At 39.4% G+C, this 21,863-nt stretch overlaps 1 protein-coding gene across 6 annotated transcripts in view; it reads right to left on the minus strand.

The window, feature by feature from the left end:
- The window catches only part of mipol1 (mirror-image polydactyly 1), a 98,552-nt gene that overhangs the window by 65,786 nt on the left and 10,903 nt on the right, over positions 1–21,863 (minus strand). The window contains exons 1-2 of one of the 6 annotated variants that reach the window (XM_035431147.1): positions 18,286–18,293; positions 7,323–7,329 (exon numbers count right to left, since the gene is read on the minus strand). The exons of the other annotated variants lie outside the window; for them this stretch is intronic. Coding sequence (XP_035287038.1) covers positions 7,323–7,329; position 18,286 — 8 coding nt within the window. The 5' untranslated portion in view covers positions 18,287–18,293. Of the gene's footprint in view, positions 1–7,322; positions 7,330–18,285; positions 18,294–21,863 lie in introns of those variants that run through there. 6 annotated transcript variants of the gene reach the window in all.

A 21,863-nucleotide genomic window follows, 5' to 3' on the forward strand; every position in this document is an offset into this window, starting at 1 on the left:
ATACCACAGCACACGAATGAAGAAGGTTCCCTCTATGAATTGTTTTTCTAAAACCAGAGGCACACTGGTAGAAGCACTCTACCAGGAAAGCCAAGGCTCCAAAATGCCAGAAGCCATTACAGCAGGCTAAAGATTCTGCCCCTCTCAAGGATGCATGTTTCCTGTGAATCCTATAGATAGCATAAATAGCATACTGAACACATACACAAGCCTTGCCTAGAGTGGGAACATGGATGTCCAAACATAAGTGTCGCTTATTTAAGAACCTCTTGGCCTTAAATACTCCATCAACACACCAGCACGGTCACAACATGGTCATTCCACATTAATTACTGATTATTGGTCATGTATTTTCAGATTCGATGATGACACACATTTATATTCAGGCATTTAGCAGACACTGTGGTCCAGAGTGACTGAATGCCCTCCATATGAAAACGAGAACTCAGTAAAACGTGTCTCGGCTCAGCTCAATCCCAGAAACCTGCAGCTCTCCGCTCGGCTGGGCCTGCTGCCGCCGCCGCCGCTGCCACGGCGACCGGGGAGGGAACGCGCGGCGCTCCACATCCGCCGGGAGATCCGCCCGCGCCGCCATCCCGTGGATGAGACGCGCTGATCCGCGGGTATTAGCGGGGGGTGCGGCGGAGTGACCCGCGCAATCCTCGCGGATGAGTGCCTCATTTTCCGCGGATCCCACTAATTTGGGTGCTGGAAGCCGCCGGGCGGGAGCCTCCAAAGACTCTCTACCCCCTTGGCCGCCGGCGCGCCGCAGCTGCGGGGCGGTGGGCCCCCCGCGGGCCCGCCGAGATCGGGCGCTGCGTATCCCATCACGCAAATCTCACTTTCAGGAAATGGAACACTCCTGCTCGCCGCGTCCGTCCGTTTAGCGCAACTTAACGAGGCCGGGAGTATATCCGGCAGCTGAAATGAAGGTGAGCGCAAATCCTCGGCAGAAGCAGCGTCTCAGTGTAACAGCAAACTGCTTTTCACCACTTCAGCAAAGATAGACGGTGTTGGTACGTAACAATAGGTGTTTACACAGCCTACAAGGAATCCTAGCGCAGATGTAAGGTCTGTCATGAAGTACGACTATATAACCTGGATTTATGTACTTCTGAGAGGAAAAAACATGTGCTAACTATTGAAGCATTGAACTCAAGTGCGCTCCAAAACTTAATGATCATAAAAGAACAGAACTCGAAAGTTATCCATTAATGACACACTGAACTCACAAGTGAGTTCACAGGGGACACATCTGTGACCACATATGCAGCAGGTACTTTCTGTTACAAATGATCCGGTATTCTCATATTCATATTTTACCGTGTTCAGAAAACAGGCAGACGCCGCGCCACATAAGCCTTGAAGCACGTGATATAAAATGAAAAAGACACCATTTTAAACTAATAGAGGGCACACTTACAGAAGGTTCCCTACACAGCCAGGCCTAAGCGAACATATCGGGAGAAAGCACAGTCCAACACTACACAACACAACCTGAGCAGCAGGCGCAATGTCTGCACAGGACAACCTGTTCTACCCAAGCGACGCCTAAGGAATGGTTTACATATGATGTGTCTTATGAATATGAACAATAATGACCGCAGGATACACACCCACCATTTCCTTATCTGCTCAACAGGTCACAATAATCTTTGTTTATTACAACTTATTGTTATAATTGGGTTAAAAAGTTGAAAGGCATTAAGACAACAATCAGTTGTGACTTCTGGAGGATAAATGTCTGTTATGTGTTACTGTTATGTGAGCCACAAACACTCCTTTGTAGGTCTTAGCAGCTGCTTTGAAAGGTAAGGGCATTCATCGTGACCCTGAAGTACACCCTGCTGTGTTCCCATCCAAACACGCAGAGGCAGAGGTAGAGTGGAATGCATTACTTCATCAATTTTTACACAATGCCTGGCTGACAATGTCAGTCTCTATGGTCATGTCCCATACACTGATATGACTATTAGCATTCAGTCAGATTTTAGGTTTCCCCCAGTCTTACTAGAGTGAAACAGGAGTTCCTTCTGGTCTGTTTCTGGATCACAGATTTATGCCTCTCACATACAGATCTTCACAGCAGAATTATATTATCAGTAATGATGCCTTCCACACTGTTTGAACGGTCACCACATGTCTTTTCATTCCCATGATTCCTCAGTTAGAGTAGTTGTTTTGCTTGGGAATTTCCACTATTTCCACTATAACTATCAGTAGCTGGATATGTCCTGACAGTGGATGGATTTCCAAGAAAAGAGGTCATATTGTTATGCAGAATTATACAAAAAATCTATTTGGAATCTCACATAACAAGACAGACAGCCCTCCATCTTATGACCAAAAACCTTTAAGGTTTCCCAGCAGTGCAGAAATATTTCATGCCTTCATCTCACTGTGATAGGATTATTTGTGCGCTGTCTAACTGGCTGCCAACTTAAACTGTAATTTGTCCGCGTCTACAAATTGTCCAGAAAGTTGCTGTACTTACTGAAAGCAAAAAATCCACACATCATCTGTCTTCATGTGACTATCTCCAAAAAAGTTATTACTTTCCATTAAATATCATTCAAAATTCTTCTTAACTTCAAGGTACTAAATGGACTAGTACTGCTGTATCAAATAGTTTGATTACAAGCAATGCATTTTTCAACCTACACCCAACTTATAAAATGACTTGTTTCATCACGTGTGTACAATATCTGTGACTCCATATTTAAACCCAGATTAAAAGCCTTTAATCGCTTCAGGCAATTGTGTAATTAAAAGACCCTCCCCCCTGTAGTTTGCACCCCAACTATCAACCACTTGCTCCTCCAGGCATGCTTGCACCTTAGCTCTCTCTCTCTCTCTCTTCTTTATGGCAGTGACCTGTAACACCTGTAATGTGTGAAATTAGAAACCAGGTTTCACAGATATGTGATGTTCAGGAAACAGCACAATATGCCATTACTCACTGTTCTGGATGGCTGTGCCAAAGACGGACAGGTGACCATGTTAATGTTGAATAACCTGTACCAGAGGGGGGCCCTTGGCCTGAATGCATTATTATTCTCAAAACCCTACGAACACAAGGAAATTTCCAGAACATTACTGACAAGTTTAAAAGAAACATCTGCCCATATTTAGAAGAAAAATTCTTCTTTCATATGGTTATGCGTTTGGTTAGTACAACATTCTTTGAAAGGTTTCAGGGATGCGCAGGCAAGTCTTCTGGAGATTTAAAGTATATACTGTATGTATTTGACTCAGGACTGGTGTGCAAGTGTGTTTCATGCAATTATAGAAACATTAGTGATCCTCCCCTAGGGTTCAGATATAATAATAAGTTAGTTATTTAATAAGAGTTTAAGTTAGTAAAATGCATTACAAAGTAGTAAAATACGAATTGCATCATATTCCTACAAAATAGCCACATATTGAATATGGGTATTGCTTTTCAAATTAAAAAACCTAACAAAACCATAATAATAACAATTATTATTATTAATAATGAATAATAATAATAATAACTACAACAATACATTTCCATTCTTGGCACTGCAATAATCAGAAATGTGTAAATCGGTATTTGTTAGTAATACAGGATTTGGATGCACTGTGTTTGAATGCAATTTGTACAGCTGTATAACATTGATCTGAACATGTTCATTACAGAGTTACCCAGGCCTGTTCAAATTATTTTGCGACAAAACCCTTCAAAATATAGGCCTAGAGACTAAAGAGCTTGTTTAATTTCAAATACTGTTGTATGATTAAAGACAAATCTTTCTTATCAGCTAAGCTAACAGACGAGCAAATACAGTACAGATAATCTGATTTATAATTAATGTCATTCACATCCAGTTACATGCATATTTGAATTGCATCACACGTACATCCTATGCTTTGGGTTTAACAGAGGCTTTCTCTGTAAAGTAAACAAGAATAATGACTGTAGCATCAGCTATTTATGGAATTCATTTCAGATAGATTCCTTTCATCTTATGGTGCATTAATTGTAAAATTCTACAGATTTAATTATGTAAAATTAAAGACAAAGAAATTATGTAACCTTCAAAACAAAAAAGTTTCACTTGGTTTTCAGTTGCATTTAAAATTTAGTGTCTTTTAAACATTCAAAAAGCAGTAGATTCAAGACCTCATTCTAAACTTAATCCAAAAGGAGTTGTGTTCAATATTTTAATAAAATAATACATATTCCTCCAAACAGCACTCAAATAGATATGCTTGAATTTTGATTTAATATTCCAAAAATGATCCCATAAATATTTAAAACAAGTATCACAAAGCAATTTGTAAAGTATTTAAATATTAACAAGGTGTCTGAAATAAGGAAATATATTCAATAATGCAAAAACACTTAACAAAAACTACAACCTAATTATATGTCTAAAGTATTGAGGTCAAATTTTTAGGGGGGGATTAATCATTGAAATAATTTTCATGTTTTGTGAAGGTCATTGTTTTTGTATATAGATCAACAATTATTACAATAAAAATGATTGCAATTATAAAATTGCAGTGTATATCTAGCTTATTACACTGACTACATTTGTACCCATCAGAATTGAGTCCTGTATGTACTATATCAACATGTCAGATGCTACCAAGTCAACACTGCAAAAGTATATATTCCCTTTGACTGTTCTGCAACCTTAATGTTATATCAGCCTATTTAGCTAAACAAGAAAAGGCAGGTAACTTGCATAAATTAAGTAGCTAGTTAGCTCTACATTGTTATTGAAGAGGAGTGGCAAGGAATTCACATTGATTTTGATAATATAAATCATTAATGTTTAAAAAAATAGCTATGAATTGACAGTATAGCATGCCCATGTATTTCACCAACATTGCAAATATTGAAATGTTTTAAATGTTAACATAGTATTTTTCTGTGATTGGTGTTGCCATTTTTATGATGGGATTATCATTTTTAATAAGAATTACTCTGATATAAGGAAGCATATTTAAATATTCTTTGCATATTACATACATTACATGTATATTTATCTTGGGGTCTTGCTCACACAAATGACCCATTGTAGACAAGCTTTTTCTGAAGAAGAAAAAAAACACATTTCAAGTAAAATTCCATTAATCTCTTCTTTTTATTGTTTGAACAAGAGATACATGGCTTAACATGACCAATTAAAACTAAACTAAATATTAAGATTGTATAATATTTCTGGTCAAGTACCTCACCCTGGATAACAGAATCTGAACAATTAAATCCAATATCAGGGTGCAGAAGAAATTCCCCAAAGGGGTCACAGGAATTCTGTATTCTGTTTTAGTTTCAACTAATCTCTTAACCAAAACCAACATTTTATTGGTTTCAGTGATTATTTTGTTAAAAAAATTAATTAATAATTTTGTTTAAATAAATTTAATTTGAACACAACTCAAAGGATCAAAGGAATTGTGACAATGAATTATAGGAAATATGAACATGAAGCATAAAGACATGAACAGGCCATTCATCCATGTTACCAGAGCATTCAAAAATTTGAATAAATATGTTCTACTACATTATATGCAATTATATGTGTAAAACTGATTCAACTAATTATGAAGTTTGTGAGTAAATACCAGACCAATATTCATTTTTAGTGCGTCAGAAGCATTCTGGGGAAGATCATGCCAACTGGCTAATTTAGACCTTCCTTGCAATAACAACCCATTACACTTGGTGAAAAACATTTGTGGATTGTAGGACAGAGTTTGGGATATACATTAAAACAAGATTTGAGTTATGTGTAGAATTACAATGGGGTATTTGTGAATTCTTTCTCTTGGCATTTACACATGTGGAGGACTTTCTGGAACACTTAGGTGTTGCATTGTACGCAGCATTAAATCAACACACATTGACCGAAAGGTTTCAAGCAAGAACAGGGCCAGACAAAGCTTCATTGTGACCGACAGGCTTGCGCAACATAGCAAGTTGGGTCAGAACTGCCATTAGTCACCAAACAGAAACTTGTAAGGGTGGGGCTCCTTAAAAATGAGGTCAAAGCACGGTTACAGGCACTACGGCGTCAGCACACCCTTTCGCCTCCATTCCACACTTCTGAGCACACTCTGGATCAGCGGCTCACTCTAATCTGAGCGCACTCTAATCTGAGCACACTTAAATCTAAACTACCTCTGATCTGAGCGCACTCTAATCTGAGTGCACTTCGATCTGAGCGCACTCTAATATGAGCGCACTCTAATCTGAACTACCTCTCAACTGAGCACACTCTAATCTGAACTACCTCTAATCTGAGTGCACTCTAATCTGAACTACCTCTAATCTGAGCGCGCTCTAATCTGAACTACCTCTGATCTGAGTGCACTCTAATCTGAGAGCACTCTAATCTGAGAGCACTAATGTGAGAGCACTCTAATCTGAGCACACTCTAATCTGAGAGCACTCTGCTTTGATCTCTTGCTAATCTGATCTCACTACAATCTGATATCACTCTAATCTGAGCACACTCTAAACACAGTGTACCCTGTTTGACCTCAAATATATATATTTTTAAATTGCTCTTCCCATTTTTCACCCAAATATTTGATGCCCTATGCCCTATTGTATTCATAAACCATACTCATCACAACGCATCACAATGCAAACTTCATCATCAATTCTGGATAAGAATTCGCTCTGAAACTCAATGTGAGATACCACTTTTTCCACACAAATTGAGCTTAGTCGACAGCAAGCTCATGTTGACAGAAGGCACCTCATGGGCAGCTGGAGCAAGCGGACCATTAGCACCAGTCACCCCAGCCAACTGAAGCCTTCCCTCCTTGGGTGTTGTTATGGAAAACTACACAGAACCCTGACCTCACTCAGGTCTGACCTCACCTGGAGTTCACTCCCATTGTAAATGGCTGCTTTGTTTCTTACCATGTGCACCTCTTTAAGACAATGAATACTGAATTGACAAGTATATACTAATACATAATACTGAACTCACCAATGCATTTGTCCTAATACTAACACTGACGAATACCCCCAATTTCTATCATAGGTCTACATCTAGGCCTGCATTCAGACTGCCCTGACACTTAGACTTAAATGTCCCTCTCAGTTGTCTGTCATGCTCATCAAGGTAAGGACAGAACAACAGCTTGTAATGAATGGGGTTTTTTTTCTTTTGTGACTGCATTGTGTCACTGGATAACTATGAAGGCCGCCAAAACTGTTGTTTACACAAGTTATATGACGAGGATAATAGCATACTTTAAAGCACCTTAATGGCAATGAGGGCATGTACATGAGCAACATCATATAAAACACTCCTTTGGAGAGACACAGCCCGCTGATGTTGTACACTCATGACTGGGTGACAGGGCAATAAGCAAACGGCAGACCGACAGATGTCAGTACAAACCCAGAAGATTTGGATTCGGGTCCTTGTTTATACCGCTGGCACTAGAGCCACCTGTGATTCTTAATAAGTTGCAGCAGATGTTTAGACGAGTAATTATTCCAGGCCTCACAGCTTTCCAAGAAGCTGCATACCCCTTGCTCCCCCAATGAAATCTTTATTGCCCAAAAGGGAATTCATGTTGCGGAAAAAATTTTACAAGCGTAAACGGAAAACAAAACTGACAATTTATCATTCACACTTAAAGTACAATAGCAGATAATGTATTGAATATTGACACAGCCTAAGCAATAATCAACCATTGACCAATGAAAATGTTTGCTGATGAGTTGGATACTCTTAAGAGAAGAGGAACGGTGCCCCAAACCCTCTTGGCACCCTGCTCATTCTCTGCCGTTGATCGATCTGGAAAAGTTTAGAATTGCGAAAGACGCGTACACATCGATTATTTCAGCGTTGCAAGCATTCCCGACTGACATATTTCCCTTTGTTAGGTAAATCCCCGGGACTATTCGTTTTTTTGTGAGCTGAACTTCACGACTCCAAATAAAGGGCCTTTCAGGGGGATGAGAGATGCGCATGCCCCAGCCTGCCCCCCAGGTGACTCCAATGTCAGTTAGAGGCTAAAAGGTGGAGCTACAAAGTCAACATTCCAGAATTATTCAAAGTACCTCAGCAAATCCCCCGCAGTAATAATATAGGGATATCACAGCCCATGCAACAAACCCAAAGTCTAAAGCTAAATGTATACTTGCTGTGCAAATGAACTTTGGCTAGTTCATGTGACTTAAATGACATAAAAATGAAGCGTTTGCGGAGAAAACAAAACTCCACACTGACTTCGGCCCTCCTGGCCAAACTAGCTGAGATGTTCACACTCTGACATTAACACAGACATTCCCGCAATTGGTCTAAAATATCACATGGGTGGTTCCAATGACATTGACCCTCCCCTCGTCTGATTGGGCAGAGGAACATATCATCTTCTTTTAGCCCTTCCGTTTTTTTTGCATGTATTAAATAAATTAAAGCGACTTAAAGCGAAATAATCAATGCCCATCTGAAGTTTCTTTTTCCACAGCCATTTTCTTGTGCTTGGTGAGGCAAACTTTTTTAAATGTTACTGCAGAATACGAAATACAGCCAAACAGTAGAATGTTTTTACGCATTAAGTCAAACGAGGTACCCTATAAGCTATGTATAGGCTAACTGCAGAATATGAATCTATTGCTCCACTGGTGTGAAGTGTCACCATCGAACAGTTTGAAGCCGCAATGAGCATACACACATTTGTATGCAATGCTCTGTTTGGCTGTGGTTCAACTTTGGCTAAGCTTAATATAACTTAAAACCTCAACTGCTACAGGGATATCACAGCCCATGTTATAAACCCCTAGAGTGTAATACTATAGGAATATCACATCCCATGATATAAACCCCTAGTGTAATACTATAGGGATATCACATCCCATGATATAAACCCCTAGTGTAATACTATAGGGATATCACAGCCCATGTTATAAACCCCTAGAGTGTAATACTATAGGAATATCACATCCCATGATATAAACCCCTAGTGTAATACTATAGGGATATCACATCCCATGATATAAACCCCTAGTGTAATACTATAGGGATATCACAGCCCATGATATAAACCCCTAGTGTAATACTATAGGGATATCACAGCCCATGATATAAACCCCTAGTGTAATACTGTAGGGATATCACAGCCCATGTTACAAACCCCTAGTGTAGTACTATAGGAATATCACAGCCCATGTGATAAACCCCTAGTGTAATACTATAGGGATATCACAGCCCATGATATAAACCCCTAGAGTGTAATACTGTAGGGATATCACAGCCCATGTTATAAACCCCTAGTGTAATACTATAGGGATATCACAGCCCATGATATAGACCCCTAGTGTAATACTATAGGAATATCACATCCCATGTTATAAACCCCTAGTGTAATACTATAGGGATATCACAGCCCATGTTATAAACCCCTAGTGTAATACTATAGGAATATCACATCCCATGTTATAAACCCCTAGTGTAATACTATAGGGATATCACATCCCATGTTATAAACCCCTAGTGTAATACTATAGGGATATCACATCCCATGTTATAAACCCCTAGTGTAATACTATAGGGATATCACATCCCATGTTATAAACCCCTAGTGTAATACTATAGGAATATCACATCCCATGTTATAGACCCCTAGTGTAATACTACAGGGATATCACATCCCATGTTATAGACCCCTAGTGTAATACTATAGGGATATCACATCCCATGTTATAAACCCCTAGTGTAATACTATAGGGATATCACAGCCCATGTTATAAACCCCTAGTGTAATACTATAGGAATATCACAGCCCGTTATAAACCCCTAGTGTAATACTATAGGAATATCACAGCCCGTTATAAACCCCTAGTGTAATACTATAGGAATATCACAGCCCGTTATAAACCCCTAGTGTAATACTATAGGAATATCACATCCCATGTTATAAACCCCTAGTGTAATACCATAGGAATATCACATCCCATGATATAAACCCCTAGTGTAATACTATAGGGATATCACATCCCATGTTATAAACCCCCTAGTGTAATACTATAGGGATATCACAGCCCATGTTATAAACCCCTAGTGTAATACTATAGGAATATCACAGCCCGTTATAAACCCCTAGTGTAATACTATAGGAATATCACAGCCCATGTTATAGACCCCTAGTGTAATACTATAGGGATATCACAGCCCATGATATAAACCCCTAGTGTAATACTATAGGGATATCACAGCCCATGTTATAGACCCCTAGTGTAATACTATAGGGATATCACAGCCCATGATATAAACCCCTAGTGTAATACTATAGGGATATCACAGCCCATGATATAAACCCCTAGTGTAATACTATAGGGATATCACAGCCCATGATATAAACCCCTAGTGTAATACTATAGGGATATCACATCCCATGTTATAGACCCCTAGTGTAATACTATAGGAATATCACAGCCCATGTTATAGACCCCTAGTGTAATACTAGAGGAATATCACAGCCCATGATATAAACCCCTAGTGTAATACTATAGGGATATCACAGCCCATGATATAAACCCCTAGTGTAATACTATAGGAATATCACATCCCATGTTATAAACCCCTAGTGTAATACTATAGGGATATCACAGCCCATGTTATAAACCCCTAGTGTAATACTGTAGGGATATCACAGCCCATGATATAAACCCCCTAGTGTAATACTATAGGGATATCACAGCCCATGATATAAACCCCTAGTGTAATACTATAGGGATATCACAGCCCATGATATAAACCCCTAGTGTAATACTATAGGGATATCACAGCCCATGATATAAACCCCTAGTGTAATACTATAGGGATATCACATCCCATGTTATAAACCCCTAGTGTAATACTATAGGGATATCACAGCCCATGTTATAGACCCCTAGTGTAATACCATAGGAATATCACATCCCATGATATAAACCCCTAGTGTAATACTATAGGGATATCACATCCCATGTTATAAACCCCCTAGTGTAATACTATAGGGATATCACATCCCATGTTATAAACCCCTAGTGTAATACTATAGGGATATCACAGCCCATGTTATAAACCCCTAGTGTAATACTATAGGAATATCACAGCCCGTTATAAACCCCTAGTGTAATACTATAGGAATATCACAGCCCGTTATAAACCCCTAGTGTAATACTATAGGAATATCACATCCCATGTTATAAACCCCTAGTGTAATACTATAGGGATATCACAGCCCATGTTATAAACCCCTAGTGTAATACCATAGGAATATCACATCCCATGATATAAACCCCTAGTGTAATACTATAGGGATATCACATCCCATGTTATAAACCCCCTAGTGTAATACTATAGGGATATCACATCCCATGTTATAAACCCCTAGTGTAATACTATAGGGATATCACAGCCCATGTTATAAACCCCTAGTGTAATACTATAGGAATATCACAGCCCGTTATAAACCCCTAGTGTAATACTATAGGAATATCACAGCCCGTTATAAACCCCTAGTGTAATACTATAGGAATATCACATCCCATGTTATAAACCCCTAGTGTAATACTATAGGAATATCACAGCCCATGTTATAAACCCCTAGTGTAATACTATAGGGATATCACAGCCCATGTTATAGACCCCTAGTGTAATACTAGAGGAATATCACAGCCCATGTTATAGACCCCTAGTGTAATACCATAGAGATATCACAGCCCATGTTATAGATCCCTAGTGTAATACTATAGGGATATCACAGCCCATGTTATAGACCCCTAGTGTAATACTATAGGAATATCACATCTCATGTTATAAACCCCTAGTGTAATACTATAGGGATATCACATCCCATGTTATAAACCCCTAGTGTAATACTATAGGAATATCACATCCCATGTTATAAACCCCTAGTGTAATACCATAGGAATATCACATCCCATGTTATAAACCACTAGTGTAATACTATAGGGATATCACATCCCATGTTATAAACCCCTAGTGTAATACTATAGGAATATCACATCCCATGTTATAGACCCCTAGTGTAATACTATAGGGATATCACAGCCCATGTTCTAAATCTCCACTGTTAAAAAACAAATTCTAAATTTCAGCAGTAATTTGCATATTGAACATGTGAATTGGACATGGACTGTACTGAGCCCCATTTGCTCAGAAATGAGTCATTTTGGCAAAAAATTTAAATCTGCATGACCCAGATGTCACCTTAATCAGAGTATCGCAGTGCTCACATTTGTACTACCTTTTGTTGTTTCAAATGGCTTATGTCATACAATCATTCTTACAGGAATCCTCAACAATTTTCCAATTTGCAGGGTTTGTAATGTTGCTGTGGTGCTTCCTTCCATCTATAAACAGTATAATATTCATGTCTGTATTACCAAGAGAAATACGTGCGTCTCACCATAGCTGCAAAAATGTGAGGTTTTTGGGTACGATTCCTTGCAAAATAGTAGTAGGCCCATGTACAGAAGAAAGTTCATCAGGCAGAAGGCATATGTTGAATAAGATGTTTATCTGTGTTTATAAGATGAGTCAATATTTAATTTCACAGTGAAATATTCCTCCTGTCTTATAGCATACCATTTCCTTATAACTGAGACAGCGAACCGGTTTGCTGGAGTTATCGATATTGGAAAAAAAGTGTTTACATGGGTTATGTTAGTCATAATACTTTAATATTAAAGTTTAATACAAATTTGCATGTGCATGTAAATGCAGTCAGTATCATCTTTCATATATGAAACAGGGAACATTACCATATTATTGTGCATAATTATTATTACAATATGTGCATCATTATTATTACTATATATATCATTATTACTGCTATATGCGCATCATTATTATTACTATATGTGCATCATTATTATTACTGTATGGGCATCATTATTATTACTGTATGGGTATCATTATTATTACTGTATGGGCATCATTATTATTACTGTATGGGCATCATTATTATTATTGTATGGGCATCATTATTATTACTATATGTGCATCATTATTATTACTGTATGGGCATCATTATTATTACTGTATGGGCATCATTATTATTACTGTATGGGCATCATTATTATTACTGTATGGGCATCATTATTATTATTGTATGGGCATCATTATTATTTCTATATGTGCACGATTATTACTATTATATGTGCATCACTATTATTACTATATGTGCATTATTATCATTACAATAAGTGCATCATTATTATTACTATATATGCATCATAATTATTACAATATGTGCATCATTATTATTACTGTATGTGCATCATTATTACTATATGTGCATCATTATTATTACTATATGTGAACCGTAGTTATTAATATATGTGCATCATTATTACAATATGTGCATCGTTATTATTACTATATGTGCACCGTAGTTATTAATATATGTGCATCATTATTACAATATGTGCATCGTTATTATTACTATATGTGCACCGTAGTTATTAATATATGTGCATCATTATTACAATATGTGCATCGTTATTATTACTATATATGCATCGTTATTATTATTATATGTGCAAGTGTAGGGGCAAACGCAGGTCGGAGGTAACAGCGTAAAGAGGCTCAAGGGGAAAATAACTGTTAAATAAACAAAAATATTACCAGACAAATTACTTTCAAATGTCCTTAATTGTGTTCTAGATTGAAGCAACATAAATATTATTCACAATCAAGATTTCATTTTATTCACAAATTAAGTTTGGCAGGTTTATGGAAAAGCAAGATTTATGAAAAGAAACTGTCTCCCTTGAAAAAAGTGCAGATTTAGCCAAAAATCAAGATCAAGGACAACTGAACCCAAGCCAATGTTCTCCAACTGACAGACAGTTCTGTATTCAGGAAAAGGGCTATATACATTATAGAAGCAATACACAGACAGTCTAGTCTTTGACCGTTCTCTAAACAGAGGGAGGGAGGGAGGGGAGAGAGAGTGAGAGAGAGATAAAGAGACAGAAAGGGACAGGAGAGAATGAGAGGGAGAGAGAGCAAGAAAGAGAGAGCGAGAAGGGAGAGAGAATGAGAGAGAATGGGACCAAGGGGGGGGGAGCGAGAGACAGAGAGAGACCACCCACTTGGGGAGCAGGATGGCTAGTAAGGCCACACGGCCTTCTGTTAGAGGGATTTGGGAGTTCAATAGGACCCACAAGGAAGACCAAATGTGGCGGGAGTGTGCCGCATGGTTCTGTGATGTGTCGTGTGTGTGTGTGTGTGTGCGTGTGCGTGTGATGCATTCAGAGTCACACGAGGGACTGGGAGGCAGAGACCACACTGTAGCCAACACACCTCGGCCAGCTGCTCTCAGCATCGCCGGACTAAACACTGCGCTTCCTGTCTTTGGGGGAGGCTGAGGTCAGAGGTCGATCCACCTGCTAAGAACAAAGCTAGTGCAAACGGTGGCAGCTCTGCTTATGGGCATCACAGGCTCATCTCTATAGGAAGAGTCTGCAAGTTTGTTATTTGGGTGTAGTGGGTGGGTCAACCTTTGAAGTCAGACCCCAGACCAGTTAGTGAGAGGAACACCCAAGGCTTGCGCAGCCAAGTTCATCTCTAAGATGCAAAACCCCGGTACAACGGTTTGTGCAGATGCTCACAGACAATGACCCTCAGGATAGCATGCGGCTAGGGAACACACTGGGTGTATACTGCACCATATGCTAATAAAGCAAGGACAGGGGTATAACTTGTATGAAAAGATTAAATTTAAGGCTCAATTCGTGCCAGCATACCTGATGTGAGCAGTCAATGTGTGTACTGAAAATCACATTCTCAATCAAAAGCTCCCACGCAAATGATCTGAGCTGCAAATAATAATAATAATAATAATAATAATAATAATAATAATAATAATAAAAGCTGCAGGCAGCAATTTTGAGGACCAAGCACCAAGAGTGAGCCACAAACTACTGAATGCAATGTGTATCTTTCAGATATTTCTGCAAAAAAAAACAAGCAAAATTGTACAACAATTTAGTTTCCCCCATGCCACAGTTGTGTTGATGATGCGCACATACTGTAATGGGAGAGGGAGATAAGCAGAGTGTGCAAGGTCCAGTCCTTTCTTCCGCCCAGCCTGGCACATGCACACGTAAGCTGCTAGTGGTGCTCCAGCACCTGCACATTTGCCCCTCTGGAGCAAGAGTTCCCCCCCCCCCCACTGTCTGATGCTGCCCATCCTTGCCTTTCTGCCTGTCCTGTTCTTGCCCACAAGTGCTCCTGTAACGAGAAATACAAGGAAAGCACACTCCTAAATTAAAAATCTAGACTATGGATATCTTACCTAGGTTCAACCACAGCTGGTTACACCACGCATACTACTCAAATCCACGTACACAGACAGTCACCTGATTCCGGCATGTACTTGATTACAGTTTTTGTACATTCACTGTAGTGCTAGCCTACATCTAGCCCAACTTATGGCGATGGCAATATCATAGAATATAATAATATAATTATATTATATATTAGAGAGAATATAATAATCGCACTCTGATGGTCGCTGCGAACCAACCATAAAAGCCCCTCCACACACACACACACACACACACACAAAAGCAGTTGCAATGTCAATTTCCTGCACCTTCATATAAAGCTATATTATGTTTTCTGCAAATATGATGGTCTTGAAAACTGTTTCTTTTTTTGACAAAATCAAGAACAAAATTGTGCTATTTTTACTCAATTTAAAAATTGGACATATTTCCCTTCACAATTTAACACAGGGATATGCTGTGGATCATGCATGTTACATTTGGTGAGAATTGGAAAAACATCATAGGAGAAATGCAAAAAAAAGTTTGGGTAACATTTTACCATACAATGTCACAGAAAATGTCACAAATTGCCATTAACTGGTGTAGTTGTGTACAACTAACTACTGAAGTTAATCTATGCAGCTTTGTTAATGTATTTGTACATGTTTAATTCATGTTAACAACTACATTAGTTAATGCCAATTAATAGTGGGATTTAAAAAAATATTACTTTCATGTATTTGTTAATGATCAACTAATAAGTTTATCCAATGTTTTGCTAATGTATAAATAATCATATAACTAATACATTAGTTGATGTATTTGTTAACTACTAACCACATTTCATGATTAATTGATGAATGTGTACATCATTAACTCACATTAACAACTACACTAATTACTGCCAATTTATAAGACCTTATAGTAAAGTGCTACCCAAGTTTGTTTTGAAAAAAATGCAAAATGGTGGAAAATCCAAAATGGCGGAACCATGTGCAAAATCTTTTTCAAAGATGCAATTTTGCAGGTGGCCCTGCAGCAATGTAGCAAAAGACAGAAAAAACATAAGAAGAATAATAATCCTAGTAAAAACAATGGGGTCCTACACTAGGGCCCTGTGCTTGGGCCCCTAATAATAAATTGTAATGACAGCTCCACCTGTAACAGTGTGCTGATACCTGATAGAGCAGCTCCACCTCTAACAGTGTGCTGATACCTGATAGAGCAGCTCCACCTCTAACAGTGTGCTGATACCTGATAGAGCAGCTCCACCTCTAACAGTGTGCTGATACCTGATAGAGCAGCTCCACCTCTAACAGTGTGCTGATACCTGATAGAGCAGCTCCACCTCTAACAGTGTGCTGATACCTGATAGAGCAGCTCCACCTGTAACAGTGTGCTGATACCTGATAGAGCAGCTCCACCTCTAACAGTGTGCTGATACCTGATAGAGCAGCTCCACCTCTAACAGTGTGCTGATACCTGATAGAGCAGCTCCACCTCTAACAGTGTGCTGATACCTGATAGAGCAGCTCCACCTCTAACAGTGTGCTGATACCTGATAGAGCAGCTCCACCTCTAACAGTGTGCTGATACCTGATAGAGCAGCTCCACCTCTAACAGTGTGCTGATACCTGATAGAGCAGCTCCACCTCTAACAGTGTGCTGATACCTGATAGAGCAGCTCCACCTCTAACAGTGTGCTGATACCTGATAGAGCAGCTCCACCTGTAACAGTGTGCTGATACCTGATAGAGCAGCTCCACCTCTAACAGTGTGCTGATACCTGATAGAGCAGCTCCACCTCTAACAGTGTGCTGATACCTGATAGAGCAGCTCCACCTCTAACAGTGTGCTGATACCTGATAGAGCAGCTCCACCTCTAACAGTGTGCTGATACCTGATAGAGCAGCTCCACCTCTAACAGTGTGCTGATACCTGATAGAGCAGCTCCACCTCTAACAGTGTGCTGATACCTGATAGAGCAGCTCCACCTCTAACAGTGTGCTGATACCTGATAGAGCAGCTCCACCTCTAACAGTGTGCTGATACCTGATAGAGCAGCTCCACCTCTAACAGTGTGCTGATACCTGATAGAGCAGCTCCACCTCTAACAGTGTGCTGATACCTGATAGAGCAGCTCCACCTGTAACAGTGTGCTGATACCTGATAGAGCAGCTCCACCTAACAGTGTGCTGATACCTGATAGAGCAGCTCCACCTCTAACAGTGTGCTGATACCTGATAGAGCAGCTCCACCTCTAACAGTGTGCTGATACCTGATAGAGCAGCTCCACCTCTAACAGTGTGCTGATACCTGATAGAGCAGCTCCACCTCTAACAGTGTGCTGATACCTGATAGAGCAGCTCCACCTCTAACAGTGTGCTGATACCTGATAGAGCAGCTCCACCTCTAACAGTGTGCTGATACCTGATAGAGCAGCTCCACCTCTAACAGTGTGCTGATACCTGATAGAGCAGCTCCACCTCTAACAGTGTGCTGATACCTGATAGAGCAGCTCCACCTCTAACAGTGTGCTGATACCTGATAGAGCAGCTCCACCTCTAACAGTGTGCTGATACCTGATAGAGCAGCTCCACCTCTAACAGTGTGCTGATACCTGATAGAGCAGCTCCACCTCTAACAGTGTGCTGATACCTGATAGAGCAGCTCCACCTCTAACAGTGTGCTGATACCTGATAGAGCAGCTCCACCTCTAACAGTGTGCTGATACCTGATAGAGCAGCTCCACCTCTAACAGTGTGCTGATACCTGATAGAGCAGCTCCACCTGTAACAGTGTGCTGATACCTGATAGAGCAGCTCCACCTCTAACAGTGTGCTGATACCTGATAGAGCAGCTCCACCTCTAACAGTGTGCTGATACCTGATGGCAGTGGATTTTCCTCAAGGAGAAAGGGCATACTTAAAATACACTGATTCTGAATTTGACATTAATTTTGAGATTTTTAATATATATATTTATATATATTGAACTTTCACTGTCAACCAGCGAGAAAATGGTGTTGATACAGGGCTTACTTCTTTGTTTTAGCTGGCACCGCTACAATAACAAAGCTGCAGATTTCACAGTCTTCAGAAAGCCCTTCAGACTGCTTGGCTTCCATGGTGGCCTGTCAGACGCACCAGCTCATCCTCATTTGAATTGTACTCATCTCATTACCAACTACCTGGAGTACTGCCGAAGGCTCAGGAAATGAGATGAGCAAATGAGCTGGTTGTGTGTGTGCTGGGCTGTCAAACTTAATTCCTGGTGGAACTAGCCTATAACATTCTGGGTTTGGTTCTAACCTACTGCACTGCCTTAACTAGACATATTGAGTTCAATAAAATATTTTATTGGGGTGTACACCCGGTTCTTGGTACGCACTGTGTATGCTCGTTTTTGTCACAGCCAATATCTTGATCAATGAAGTTGGCTGAGAACATGTGTTTTAAGTTCTAACATGATTTTGTACTTCCATTTGTTGCATCATAATGCAGGTTAGGCTCACTGCTCTGGCTCAGTCAGTTTTCACAGTACAGTTTCAGTGACCATACTTTCAGCAGTTAGGACCCCAATGAAGCAATTAAAAAACGTAATGAAATTACTTTAATGTATTACTTGACCTGAAGTCCTTGGATGTGAATGTAAAAAATGTATTATTCATTGCATATATAAACCTATTTATGTCATAATGTAAGTTCAGGAGGGTAAATCATCCTTCACTAGATGCTAACAAGACAATGTTTTTCCATATTTACAAAGGTGCCAAAACCAGAGGTTTGTGCTGGTAAAATGAGGGGAAATTTTAGCATCCCTAAAATCTGTGTATTTGGGTTTATGCATATGTATTTTTAGGCGTTCTGAAGTTTGACTGAAAAAATATGGGAGGAGAGAATGTAAATGTATGCATATGACTTACTACGGCTGATTTATCATGCAATGTGGACGTTGATGCAAAAGTAACGGCGGCTTTTTAACGTCTGGGAAAAGCAGGCGTTAACTTCTTTCCAGCAACAGATCGCCACAGGGGCAGTTGCCATTCTTACAAGGAGACATCATCAGCATGGTAGAGTAGAGGACAGTCGCCATAAATGTAACAGTTTTTGGATTCTGCTCAGAAAATATTTAGTCCAGCACTATGAAATATTATTTAAAACAGCTTTGACATATCAGTAGTCATTAGAAATTTCAATTACCTCTGTAATTTGATCGAGTCAGATACATTTAAAACCAAAATACACACAGTCTGATGTTACATTTAGACCACCTAGTCGGTATGATTGCAACAAAGTTGTGGAATAATTGTATATTATGAGGTATTACAGTAAATCATAACAGTAAAAAATGTTAATCAAGAAAACACATTTCCAATAGAAATGTGCGACCAGGCACATCATCAGATTATAAAGAATGGGCTTTCACTCATGAAAAGCAAGCTGTGCATAAACACTCACGCACAAGCAACTTCACGTGAAGTGAGTTGTGGTACCATCCAAATCGATGAGGAAAGGTAAGCTTTTACAAAGCAAACAGCCTACCATACAGACCAGTCTGCTGTGTGCTTATATAAATGCCTGTGACCAGGTGCCTGTTTTTTTTTCCAATAATCACTTGGAGCATCCAGAAAATGAGGCTGTCAACACAGTAATCAAATTAGCTGAACACATTTAACATTAAACACTGAACAAACTAAAAAATAGAAAACACATTTAGGAGTAAAATTAATTTCTTTAATAAATATTAAAAAAACATTTAAAATGTCTAAGGTCTCCCCAAAAGGCCACTATATGTAGATGGTTTTCAACGCCATCCACTATCTATAATCTCCAAATCTGAAGCCCTCTCCATGACCTCCCTGTGTACCAACTCTCTCGTTTTCTCTTTAGATGGCATTTCTGTAAACATATAACAGCAAAAAAGCATGTTGTTTGCCATGGTATCTCACAGACGGCATAACTGCAGCAGCTGTTACATGTAGCCTATACAGACATCATTTTTTGGTCACCTAGCATCCAATTCCAGCAAGAATACACTCCCAAAAAGTATTTCAAGGACAGGTAACCTATTTAAATGATATAGGATCTGATTTCTTGTAAATAAAAATAAAACCATATACCCGAAAAATAACGTCCGGAACAGGTGTTTACTTTGCTCGCTCAAAAACTGTTGGAAATATTTCTCACAATGGTTATCACGCTGCTCCATTCCTTTGTGAGGTGGTAGTGGACTGAACTGCACGTGTAAAAACCTGAAATGGCTACGGTAGCTGCAATGTACATTAAGTTATTGAAGGGTCGCATTCATGGCGAAGCTCCCTAATTTACTGTACGCGATTATCTCCCATGCAGACTGTCCTCTCGCTGGAACACCGCACGACTGCAGTTTCATCAACCAGCGTTCCCAGCTCCACAGAGGAGAACCGACATTTTCTTTTGCGTTCCATTCCCCTGAATTCTTGCAACGCGCAAGACGTGTCTTAAATACCAGCAGTGCGTTTAAATGAAGTCACTGCGGCTCTGCTCATTTACATAACCAGTCTACATAACCAGCATATACCCTGCTAAACTGAAAACATGCGGCAAAGCATACTTCTGCGGCTCTGGCAGTAATTTGCAGCATGCGTATTAACTATGGCCCTAATTGTCTAATTAGCAACTGTGCTGAGAACAAAAATCAGCACCTAGGACCGAGTTTTGGAAGCTGTTGTAAGGCATGAATATATTCTTTGGCTGTAACATATTGAAAAAAAAGAGAAATTCCTAGCTGGTTGATGAATATGTAATAGATGGGTTTACCATTTTTATTTTCTTATTGTGTGCTTGTATCTTGTTCAAAAAGAAATTGATAACGTGATCATGTAATTCACATTTTCCATTCCTTGTTTGAGTATGTATAATGTGACAAATTCTCAATTAAAATGCAGCCATTCATTTTGAATGTTTTCTTTCCATGGTTATCAGAGTTAAAAAATGTATTTCTGCTAAAGCCTGCTGTACTCAAATGGAAGCTGTCCTGACTGGCTCAATTAATATAGATAATTAGATAGATAGATAATTATAGATAGATAATTAATATAATAAAGAGCTGCTTAATTTTTGTTGGCTCAGTAACAATTATTTACTGAATTTATATTATGTACTTTGAAAATAATCAGTTATTTTGTGTGATACGCTTATGGTATGCTCAACACTTTCTTGAATGAGGTGTGAATATAGTGCTTTCAGCAGTAAGACATGGACTGACAGTGGTTATGCCCGTCAGTGGTACTGCTGACTCTTCTTGGAGCTGTAATTGCAAGGAACATGGTGTTCTTTTATTAAAGCAGGCTGCGGGCTTGTTTGTAGGAGCCCAGGTTGCTCATGGGAGATGTAGGCCAGGAACCCCTTTCCTGAGAGACACTGTCAAGGCAAAATGTGCCATGAAACTACAGCAGTATGTAGGCTAGGAATGACCGGTCTACGATATCAAACTCCACTGCTGGATGACCAGTGTGTATGCCATTTTTAGTAGTAACTTATTTCTTAATGAAAATTAGCCTGTTTTAGCCCAGATCTGGCCCACCTCAGCAGTGCCT

The sequence above is a fragment of the Anguilla anguilla genome, chromosome 1 (assembly GCF_013347855.1).
Source record: "Anguilla anguilla isolate fAngAng1 chromosome 1, fAngAng1.pri, whole genome shotgun sequence".
NCBI classification, from domain to species: domain Eukaryota; kingdom Metazoa; phylum Chordata; class Actinopteri; order Anguilliformes; family Anguillidae; genus Anguilla; species Anguilla anguilla.